This window comes from Centroberyx affinis, unplaced genomic scaffold (genome assembly GCF_046629955.1).
Source record: "Centroberyx affinis isolate AG114_WGS23_722 - 3 ecotype Tasmania unplaced genomic scaffold, CSIRO-AGI_Caff_v1 ptg001484l_1, whole genome shotgun sequence".
In the NCBI taxonomy this organism is placed as follows: domain Eukaryota; kingdom Metazoa; phylum Chordata; class Actinopteri; order Beryciformes; family Berycidae; genus Centroberyx; species Centroberyx affinis.
Genome location: NW_027279951.1, coordinates 635,834 through 648,036, shown reverse-complemented (window position 1 = coordinate 648,036; position 12,203 = coordinate 635,834). Strand labels below are relative to the sequence as shown.

General features: G+C 40.0%; 1 protein-coding gene across 10 annotated transcripts in view; it reads left to right on the top strand.

Moving 5' to 3' along the window:
• Nucleotides 1-3,377: 3,377 nt before the first annotated feature.
• Nucleotides 3,378-12,203, top strand: part of cadpsb (Ca2+-dependent activator protein for secretion b) — a 64,010-nt gene continuing 55,184 nt past the window's right edge. For all 10 annotated transcript variants that reach the window (XM_071526960.1, XM_071526957.1, XM_071526958.1 and 7 more), the window contains exon 1: nucleotides 3,378-3,713. In XM_071526960.1, coding sequence (XP_071383061.1) covers nucleotides 3,378-3,713 — 336 coding nt within the window. The remainder of the gene's footprint in view (nucleotides 3,714-12,203) is intronic.

The window sequence follows — 12,203 nt, the reverse complement described above, 5'->3', positions numbered from 1 at the left end:
AACATCACAACTATTCAAGTCTTCCTACAGCAAAGCATCTGATGCTTAAGTTTGGGGCTTTTTTTACTTCCAGGTGCAAGTGCAGAAATGTTACTGCGTGTGTGTGTGTGTAACACACACAGAGAGAGAGAGAGAGAGAGAGAGAGAGAGAAAAAGAGGGAGAAAGAGAGACAGGGAGAGAGAGAGAGAGAGAGAGAGAGAGAGAGAGAGAGAGAGAGAGAGAGAGAGACACTCTAGCTGCCATTTATATAACATCCTTTAAAAACCTGAGAAAGGAGAGTCAACTGACCTAACTCTGGAGAGAACTAACACAATCCAAAAGCAAACTGCAAACTTATTTGGCCCTAAACAGACAGTACATGATGGCAGATTACCTGACCATCGTGACTGAGAAAAAACTGAGAAAATCCTTGACAAGATACAGACTCAGTGAACACAGCCTGGCCATTGAAACAGGCCGACACCGGCAGACCTGGCAACCCAGAGAGGAGCGGCTGTGTTCTGCTCACAGGCAGAGGTGGAGACAGAGCTGCACTTCCTCTTGCACTGTGCAAATTATGCAGGAATCAGAGATCTTTACCTCCCAAAATTCAAAACAGTATGCACATATTTTGAAAACCTCCCAACAAATGAAAAACTCCAATACATTCTAGGAGAGAAAAAGGAGTGTGCCACTACTGCAGCCAAATATGTCTATGAGAGAGAGAGAGAGATGCAATGTATCATTGCAAGGGGCACAACACACTTAGGTCAAGCAATTAGCACCCATGCTATAAATAAATAAATAATAGGTGATTTGTGGTAACTCCATAAACGCATTAAGTCATTTCTATTAGGGAAAAAAATATCTGCATCTCAATGTTTGCCAAGTTTCATCATCCTTGGTTCAAGTAAACAGCATGAAGAAGTGTCAAAAACATTTGTGTTAATGATAATTAGACCAGATTTTTCCTGAGAAATGAATTTTGTGGAGCTTCTTCAGAAGGTTAAAAAACATGACACATTCATATGCAAAGCATGCAATTCATATTGATGTTGTTGAAGAGATAGTGAGTTACAAATCTGTATTAGAATATAAAATATACTGCACAGTCTCTCTCTCTCTCTCTCTCTCTCTCTCTCTCTCTCTCTCTCTCACACACACACACACACTCACACACGCACCCACCACACTTTACATATAATGCTTCATGAAATGAGGGCAGCAGGGTGGCCTGGTGGTCAGACAGAGTTAGCCATTGGCCAGTTGACAGTCATTCCTGCCAGAGAGTCCTGGAGTGAGACACTGAGCTCCTGCTGCTCCCTTCTTAGGTTCAGTCCGGTTTTAGACAGCTACGCTAGATTCCACTTTCTTCATGAAAGCATGACACAGCATAAACTCTTTGTAGTAGAGAGGTGATCTTCTGGCTTAGAACCTATTTGGTGCTTTTAATTTAATTCTTTATAGTATCATAGTGAAATTGCCTCCATTTTATTGTGCTACAAAAAAACAATAGATTATAAAAAAGTTTCTGGATTATTTTGAAACCACCTTTTTTGTAACCAGGCTTCATTTTGAGATTAATGTTTTTATTCTACAGAAACCAAGAAGACACAATAACAACCATATGAGGCCAACTGGAGTGTGACAAAAGGTCATCAATGACTAACTTGTTCCAAATGCAGACACTTAGCCTGTCTTACCACCAAATAGTATTAAACATTAAACATATTGCTCAACCTTATTTCTTTACCTAACACACAATCATTCTAGGCAGCACAAGACTATTTGTTACATCATTCTAACTCTGACCCTTGCACTTATTATTGTTTGTTTATAATGTTGGTGATTTATTCATTTAAGTTTATTATACACTCGTTGTAAAGCACCTAAATGCCCAATAAGCAAATGCAAAATGTCATGGTCTACCATTTGGTTTTACAACCATTAAAGGTTCTTCAGATACAAGTAAGGAACCATTTAAAGGTTCCTACGGTTCTTCAAATACTGGTGGTTTGATAAATCACCATTTGGCTAACTCAGTATTTCATCTGTGTTTTAACGCTAAGTGTTTGTCAAAAGGATTATGTTACATATACATAAGTCACAGTCATGTAGTGGTAAACGACAAACACTAGCAAAAATCAATTATTTTTTATGAAACGTAACCTAATCAAATTTCTGATTTGTTTTTCCCTCAAATCCAATCCTCATATAACCATCATCAATTTGATACTATACTATGGTGTTTACAATAAAATGATATCTTAAAGATTGATATCAGCCTAAAAAGGTAGGCTATAATCTTTTCTGCAAAAAAGAGGGTAGGTCAGTTTACCCTCCATTAGATCCCTGGCAATAGACATGTGCTCATAAATAAAGTGGATGATGCATTAAAAAACAATTGTGTTTTAATAATACAAAAGTACAAATATTTATAAATCAGTGAAGTTTAGTTGAACTCCTGTAGATAGTTATTCAATTTGAATATTATATATGTCTATCTATTAGATGAAAAGCTTGTGTGACTGCAGCATGATCCTATTTCTTGAGGGGAGACAGCAGCGCGTGCTGCAACAATCAATTTCTCAAACAGAAGCCTACCAACAGAGATTAGGCAGTTCAATCTCTCTGCCTACCCCACCCATCAAGAGCACAACCCCCAACCTTGTGTTCTTGAAGGGGGGGAAGGTCAGTATTCACTCTGAAAATGTGACACCTAACAATCTGCATCCCATGCACTGTCCATGAATTAAATAATAATTCCAATTCCCATGGCAATATTATTGAAATGCTATGGCAGCCATCTTAGGTGTACCACCGCAGAATGTTATGATAGACTACACCAGGAAGAGCCGCGCATCTTTCACTCTGTTCTTATTCTCTGTTCAGGACCATGACCAGCTCCCCGCGCCTGCGTCCCTGCTGGCTGGCAGGAGAGGCCATCGCTCGTTTTCACCGGAAAAAAAAACAAAAAAAAAACAAAACACAAACACTCTCCCTCTCTCCTCTGTGCGCCCCCACCCCTCCTTTCTCCTCTCCTCTCCTCTCCTCTCCTCTCCTCTCCTCTCACCTCCCCCTCCTACATCCGCAGCGGTGACTGGAGAGTAAAATACAGAAAATACGTAAGCATCGACGAGTGCTCGGCGCAGGCGGAGAATGCTCTGTGTGGAGCAGGCTAACACAGACCTCCTCCAGCATCATTCGTGCTACTGACATCTCTCAGCGAGCGAGTAGCCTAGAATCTAGGCCTATCCCTATCTTGACTTTAGGCATATTCTACAGTATTGAGGTTTGGATAGGACTACGACAAACTATCTTCAGGGAAGCTAAAAAAAAAATCACCGTAATTCCCTGTGTTAAGAAATCTGTAAGAGGGCATCACCTCTAGAGCAAGATGTTAGATCCGTCGTCCAGCGAGGAGGAATCTGATGGGATAGTGGAGGAGGAAAGCAAAGAGGCGATGGCACCCCAGGCCGGATCCCGAATCTCTCCAAGCAGGACCAGCGAGAGCTCGGGCGGACTTGCGCCCAGCAGCAGCCGCAGCAGCGCCCGTCCGACCAGCCCGAGCCCGTCGGCCGCCAGCGAGCAGGAGAAAGAGGATTTGGAGAAACTGCAGAGGGAGGAAGAAGAGCGTAAAAAGAAGCTGCAATTGTATGTTTTCGTGATGAGATGCGTCGCTTACCCATTCAATGCAAAACAACCCACAGATATGGCAAGGCGACAACAGAAGGTAAGGGCCCTCTGTGCAAAGGCATAATTAATAACCACATGCTGACGAAATGCCTCCTTTCATATCGCAGATGTTGTCATTGATGACCTACATAGGCTGAGCCAGAACACAGAAGGGTATTGGCCACTAGGCCTATTCGATAGCGTGTGGATATAGCACAATCCCAATGAAACCACTGGTTGTTTTTTGACGCAAAATGTTGAAATCGTCTGTCCATAACATGAGCGCATAAACGCGCTTCGAAGCTCTGGATAGTGAAAGGAAACATGGCACTGCAGAGCTGCAGACTGTGTGCTGTCTCTGTCCATCCACACACCAGCACATAAGTTAAATCAATCACAGAGCCCAGCAGTCCCATTCATTGAAAGGGCGTTCAAGAGATGGTGGATGGCCACTTAAAACAAGCCAGTGCCATTGTCCTTGTTGGCCTACATCTCACCGAAGTCCTGCCTTCCGTTAGGTAGGCAGCGGTATGGCTCTCTGCTCTTCCCCCCAGGCGGATGTACCCATTTCCAACCCGTTTGCGCCATCACTTATCCCGTCAATTCGGGCTCCCAAGGTGACTTTTAGGCACAGACCTCTTGGAGAGCGGGGCTTATGGCTCATGGAAGATCCCCTCTGCAGATGACAGTGAACCCCCTCACAGACAGTTTACAGTAAAATAATTGCACCACAATGTTGATAATGATGTCCACACTTTTCATTTTGCTACAGTTTTCATGGCCAGGTTTTTATATTAGGACATAAGGTGTACACCAGAATGATTTATAAGTTGCTCAAAGGGTCAAGGCCCAGATCCTGTTTTCAGCTGTGATGCTCGATGTATGTTCAAAGCAATTTTGGGACATGTTGTCCTTACTGTCAAAGTCACTGTACAGGCCCAACTATCACTAAAGGGACGTTTCAAATTGACGTTTTTTTTTAGGACATTGACACTTGGTTATTGTCTCCGTTTTGCGCCTTTACCCACCACTTTTATCCAGAGACAGGCTGTCTCTTGCTCCAAGGTCGAAATGTTCATTTGTGATTAATACATTAGGCTACACATGCAATTAGCCTATAACTAAAGTGGTCACCGCGTTTCATATTGCATTATAATGCCCAAAACCCCATTCACCACATGGCTGAATGTTACTTGTAGCTCTGTTCACATCACAGAAGTTGCACGGACCTGCAAACATTCATTCAATTCAGTGAATCTAATGCTGATCATTTACCACATACTGTATATATGCCTGTAATGTGAGCCACACTAGAAATGTCTGTCCTGACTTTGTTGCAGTGTTCCTCACTATTGTTTTTGTTAAAACTGGACACAGATTTTGACTCAAGCAGAGTAGCCTTATGGTCTGAATTTTCTGCTGACTCATGCAAGTGTAGCCTACATGGAAAGCATCAACTGCAGTGATTCTATTTGTTTGTTTGTTTGTTTTCCCAACTCTGGTAGGTTACTTATAATGCATGCCCAGTAACACACATTCACATCTGATAGCTTAGGCAGCCACAGTCCTCTGTTGGTCACTGTAGGCTGCTGGAAGAGTTTCAGGTGAAGTGTCTTGTTCAAGGGCATGAAGAATAACAATCCTCATATTCACTTCACCTGTTCAGATTCTCACTGTCAGACCAGGCAATATCTATCTATCTATCTATCTATCTACCTATCTATCTATCTATCTATCTATCTATCTATCTATCTATCTATATGTCTATCCATCTGTGTCTCTATCTGTGTCTCTAGGTCTCTGTCTGTGTGTCCATCTGTCCGTCCGTCTGTCCATCATATACAATATCATATACAGTATATCTATATCTTTATATGTAATACTTGCTTGTCACAGTTCCAATCAGTCGGTCCAACAATTTGCTTGACTTTTCAACGACTTGACTTTTCAACGAATTTGGTCCAAATTCGGGTCAACTCGTCACCAATAAAATCCCTTCTGTTAAACTATACACCTTGAGTTTTTACCACAATTCATTTGATTTGAATGATATATTATTGAACGACATAAATCACTTCATTCTAAATTGACAACTTTCTGGCAGTTATGTGTATTTATAGCATCATGGCAAGATTGATGTGCAGCGTTTTTTTTTTTTTTTTCATTTTCATTGAAACATTTCATTGTAGTCACCATTTTACAGCCATTTAATTATCTTACTGTCCTTTGTGTCATTTGAAGAAAGGCTGCACTCTTTATCACAAAGTAAATGTTATTGAATAAAGAATATTCAACATCAGTCTAATGTATTGTTTGTAGATTCCTCGTCCCCATCAACTCCCCTTGAGTGTGGTAGAGCTGCACTCTTTAGAAACCCACAAATAGGAAATTCATCATAGGGGCGGCAACACAATCTAATATGTAGCCTATTGCATTTTGGTTGTTATAAATTAGTCACAGGAATATGATGAAGCCATTTCTGTAATGAAAAGGCTTAAAAGGCCTCTGTGAAGCATGTGGAGCAGCTCCATGATAATCCGTTATTAGAAGTTCTGGCACCTAAACAGCAGTGGTGGGCTATCACAGTGAAGCAGGCCCGGGCTGCAGAGTATGCAAGCTGAACTGCTGCTCCTTGAAATGCGTTGCTGTAACCTTGTGAAAGGTAACACAATAGGGCAATTACAGGCTGTCACTTCCTTTTGAGGGGCAGGGAAAATAATTTCTCAATCTCAGTCTGAAAGCTGCTTTCACTCCAGCAATGGGAGTAAGCAACAGTATTGTGAACGCTGCTGTCCAAAGTGCTATTTAGCATGGAGCATGTTTGGTTTAGGGGCGGCGCGGAGGCTCAGTGGTTTGCACTGCTGCCTCACAGCAAGAAGGACCAGGTTTGAGTCCCGGTCCTTTCTGTGTGGAGTTTGCGTGTTCTCCATTTGTGTGGGTTTCATCCCACTTTCCAAAGACATGCAAGTCATGTGGATTTGAGACTCTAAATTTGCCCATAGCTATGAATATGAGTGACTGTCTATCTGTGTTTGCCCCTGTGATGGATTGGTGACCTGCCTTCCGCCCAATGCATGCTAGGATAGGCTCCAGCCACTTATGATCCTGAATAGAAATAAGTGGGTAAAGGGAATGCATGAATGTTTGCTTGCATTCATGTAAGGGTAGCCACAAAGGAATCACTGTAAAAGTTCCTTAAGGTGTCATTTAAAAATAAACACCTTAATAACACATCAGATAAAAGAAACACATCCATCTGGAAACGGTACGTAAAGATTTTACTGGTGACGCATGTGTTTGTATGCGAGACAGATGGTCTTGGGATAGGAGGACTTAAAGTAATGGGACGCTCCCTAAGCATATGTAGTAACTAAGTTATTGAGGTTATTGATAGACAAAGATTGTATTGGTGTAATTTTCCTGTAGGATAGGATCCTCTGTGTTTAATGGCAACAAGCAGCCTGGATTCTGTAAAGATGTAGTAAAGTACCTTATGTGCATAGAGGAATATAAGTGAAAGCATAATCTACAGGGCAAGGGCGTGCAATGCAAGTATGGATAATATAACATGAACAAATGTGTATTTAAAAAAAATGTTATTGTTTATATATATACATACATATATGAAAATGTTAAGTAATTTTGAGGTAGAAAGTTAGAAAGAATCTTTAGTTAATACATGGTGCTGGTCAGTAAAATTGGCAATGTATAATCTTACAAGTGTAACATTTGCAAGCTGTAACATTTTTTATTTAAAGTGGATTTGCATCATATGGCAGCCAATATTGCATCATTAAGATATGGGTAATCAAACTGTGTTAAAAAACTAAAAGTGAAAATAAATGTCTGATGAATCAATGTGCTGAGTTTTAAAGATCATACTGTATATCTCAGTATCAAGTAAGCTCTCAGGTCATGGTTCTTATCAATTTAAGAAACTCTAATGCCCTGAAGATAATCTAACCCGATCAACCCATCTGCCTTTCGGTTTCCTTAATGGAGTGCCTCTTGGCTCAGGATTTTAGTGCTACAGCGCGCTATGGATACTCTGAGGGGCAGGAGATAGAGGGTTGTGCAGCCTGATGAATGTGAAGTAGACTGAGATGCAAATCAGTGGCAAATTGAGATATGGTTGAAGTTAGCATTCTGCTGATTTAGTACTGAGCCTGGCAATTGATTATGGATGTTCCATTGTGAATTGCTCTTGCATGTCTGTCAATGATATAGCGAACATGTGACAGTATTCTGAATTACAGCATATAGCCTAGTGTCAGACTGTGTTGTTACTTGTTACTCATAATAACCAAGGAATTAGTTTGGTTTCATGTTCTTATGTTGTAAACTTCAATGATAGCCTTGAAATGAAGGCACAAAGCAATTACAGTGAACTCTGACTTATTTTCAAAGATGTCATTCTGAATAGGCATGTCCATACTAACTGGTGAATTAAGAGCAGCGCTAGTAGCAGCATGGGTGTCAACTCAGATTTTCCACCTCTAATTTATCATTTTTCTATTTGAAAGTGAAAAGACTGAGTCAAATGTTGAGAGGAGTAGCATACAGAGAAAGTATGAATTTAAGATTGGAATGAAATCAATGGTCAAGTCATTGAGTTGGAATGTGGAGGCGTATGATGGATCAGTTCAGACACTGGAAAGAGAGAAACAAAAGGAAGATTAAAGTAGCTCTTTGGCAGATCTTAACTGGATGTTTTCATACGAGAGTACAGCACAGGAAAGGTCACAGATGGACATAATTATTTAATTTTTGTCAATATAAGTCAATATAGTTGTTCAATGGGATTATATGGCATTATTGTACTGTTGATGAAACATATATACTGGCAAGAGAGTAGATGACAGAAGTAGAAACGGTCATTTTAAACTAAAATGTAAGGAAGCCAGGAGGAGAGTGAGGGTTGCTGAGTGTCAGGGATTCATAAAGATAATGGTTAGTCAGAATCTAAGTTTTCATTGAAATTTGGATTTAGATTGATGTACTTAAGGACAATACAAATCACTGAAATTATGCACAGATGATAGAAAACAACGATTGGTAAATTTCAATATAATGAGAATAATGCATTTTCATGTTTTTGAAGTAGAAATAAGAAAAATCACTGAGTTGATGGAAATAAAGATACATAAAGTAGTGATAAAGGGCATGGTATGTATACAGTGTGTCACAAAGGATTAAAAAAAGCAAAAAAAGTAGGAGTAGGAACAAGGGGTGAAGACGGGAAATCGACATCACTGGAATCAATACGATTTTTGTGTACTACATGGATAAAAATAAAAAGGCAATGCACAGTTGCCGTACCTCTTATGTCATCATTGTCTGTAATGTCACTGTCCCCTACTTCTCCTCTCTTCCTTGGATAGAGGAAAGAAGTGGTTTTGCAAGATAATATTTGAGTGATGATTGGAGATACAGATAACTGAGATGGAATTGCCCTAGCTCATTAAGTTCATGAAACACATGGTCATATGGACAAAAGAGGAGAGCAGTAAAAGGAGAAGGGCTCAAGTATGGCAATGAAATGATATGCATAATTGTGGAAGGGCTTTAACGTTGTGTTCTGCCTGAAGAAGGCATCCTTTGACAAAAAACAGAAGCTTCACAATCAGTGTCAAAGTCAAGCTTTGAACGATAGTGTTGAAAGATATCAGTCAGCCTTTGAAAGATGGTGCTGAAAGATGTCTTACATGTTAGTCGATCCCCTTCAGTATAGCAAATTTTCTTTCTCCATTGTTATATAAAACACTGGTATCAAAAAATAAATGTGTTCATCAATGGTCAGGATATGAATGTTACATCAAAAAGGATGATTGACAAAGGCACCCACCTGAAAAGCAGCAACATACCGCTTTATATTTATTCTATACAACCACATAAGTCACATTAAAATTCACAAAGTAAACATCTCCATGCTACATGTAAATAATGAACAGGAAAGGCCAAGGTCTAATTTGTTTGAATGCTAACAACTCCTTATTTTCCCATGGGGATGCTTTGAATGCAACTATCACAGTCAGGATCTAATTTATTTGCTTCATGTATTTATATCATCCAGGAATGTGAATGTGATAGTTGTTACACAGACATCATATGCTCACAAAAAGCAACAGAAATGCAAATATTAGACAACAGTTTTTCTGTAGTTGCAAATGTGCAGCACAGGATTTTAGGTTGCAAGGTAGCATCACATAAGGGATAATTCCTGCAAAGGGGGCAAGAAAGACGTGTCTTGCACTGTGATCTGGCTTGTGAGTCTACCTAATTTTTCTCTTTCCCAACTGCTCTGTTTTATAACAAGGCCATATCAGGCAGCCATTATTTATATTAACACGGCGTACTGTACTTGGTTAGCTACAGAGAACTCTATGTGTCCTCGCAGAGCCTATTCAACCTTGTATCCATCCACCTTCCAAAACAGACAACTCAATTAGAGCAGACAAATGGCAACCACCTACAGTTAGCATTCGTTCACTTAGCAGAGACCTTAATCCTGGTGCTCAGTGAGGTGAAAAGCGCACACAAAACACAAAAAAGGCAGCTGTCCATTCTGGCTGAAGGAGGAAAGAGCTTAAGTAGTTAGTGTGTCCTCATACTGTATGCATGGATTGAGATAGATTAGTCTGCAGGGCTCTGTTGATTTATTGCTATATAAAAATATAATCCTTGCTCCCAGTATTACACATTAGTCATACCCAGAAACAGTGAAAAAGAAAAGACAGTTTTCCTCATTTTGGGTCACTTATACACTATATATTAATTGCTTATGACTTGTACCAGTGTTTTGTGGCAGCGGACATTAGAAGGAGACATTATTACCTTTAGTTAGCAATGCTACTGGAAATCAAAGGAGCTGAAATCACGTCTTTACAAAGTACATTTAAGTCCTTCTATCTAGTTAAATCTGCTGTGAAACAGGAAACTATCTATGGAGCGCCATTGACTCCATTAGCATTGCTAATAACCTCTGCTTCCAGTCGTTGGTGAACCAAAACCATGGTGCAAAATCTCTTAGGACCGAAAGGATTTCCCCTTCATGATAAATCAGTGCAGTATTACAACTGAATTATTCTCACAATCATCGTAAGAACAGTATATCAGTTTATTGTGTGCATGTACAGTAGATGTAGTTAGATGTAGTTAGAAGCGTTAGTATCTCATTTTGTGTAAATTGAATGTGATAAGCTGGGGGGACATTTGCTTTTGATCACAAATCCTATGAGCAATGATTTTGTTTTGCCAACAAGTCTCGTCCATGTAGCCGGTGCCCAATGAAGCCATATCCCAGCAGACATAGAACTCCATTGTATTAAAAAAAAACCTATTAAAAACACGTCAAAGAGCCATGCCGTTGCTCTGGGCAGCATATTTCATCATTGCGATACACCGGGCCAGCCAACTTTTTCCTCAAACAACTTAATAAGCCGGCTGTAAACACTTTGCGATCTCAGGAAAGTAGTTCCGTAGCACCGAAAATAGTCCCCGGCTTAATGAAGAATTTGTTCCCATTTGAATTTGATTTGATAATAACTACAACAGTCTGACCTTTCGTGGTAACAGTTAGCGATTTTTAAAATTGAAACTATGTCTTTGTGAACTGTATTTCAAGGTTTTTAGCTTACAATTGGAGCCAATGACTTCCGGGTTGACAGCTAAAACGGTACGTGGGAAGTCAGAAAGTAACGGGAGTAGAGTAAACGCATTACAGTAAGCAATGCATTAAAAAACACCAGCCTTATCCTTTAAGGTAAAATTTGAAATTTTAACAATAAAAAGAGAAATATTATATAAACATCCAAGTGATTATGTACTTCAACTTTAGAAATTTCAAGTGACATTTCAATTTGGTAAACATGCATAACTCAATGTTAGCTATGAATGTTAACTTCAGGCATCTGCCTCAACAATCAGTAGCCACCATATATAGATTTTTTGAGGAGTCTTATTGTTGGTAATTGTAAACAAGCAAAATTAAGTTACATCATGGATACCCTGGGCAGCATTACTGGTGGTGGGGTGTGCAAGAAGTCATACTGTATGTGCATATGTGTGCCCAAATGTTCTACCAAATGAAATATCACTTCACAGAGGACAGATTGGCTTTAGAGTGGGTTAAGAAAAACACAAGAGTGAGACAGAGATTAGTAGGGGTGATTTATGAATGAATACAGCCGAGAGGCATGAGCTATAGCAGGATCATTACTGCAGTCCTCTGTTGAACCACTCCTATCTTCCTCTCATTCTCTTACTCTCACTGAGGCATAATGGGACACAAACAGCAATGTAGAGCAGCCACAGGGCTGTATGTCAGGTAGACAGTCACTCTAAGCCTCTTTCCTGTCTTATCATGGGTGCCACATCTTCCTGTGCCACCCCTTTTAAACAGAGCCATTACACTGCTCACCTCCCGTTAAACACCCAACCTCAATCTGTCTGTGACCTTCCATCTTCCTCAGGGGAGGAAACTGTGCTCAAAATCTCTGCTTTGATCACTATCACTGGCTTAAAATGACATCCAAAAGCAGATACACAG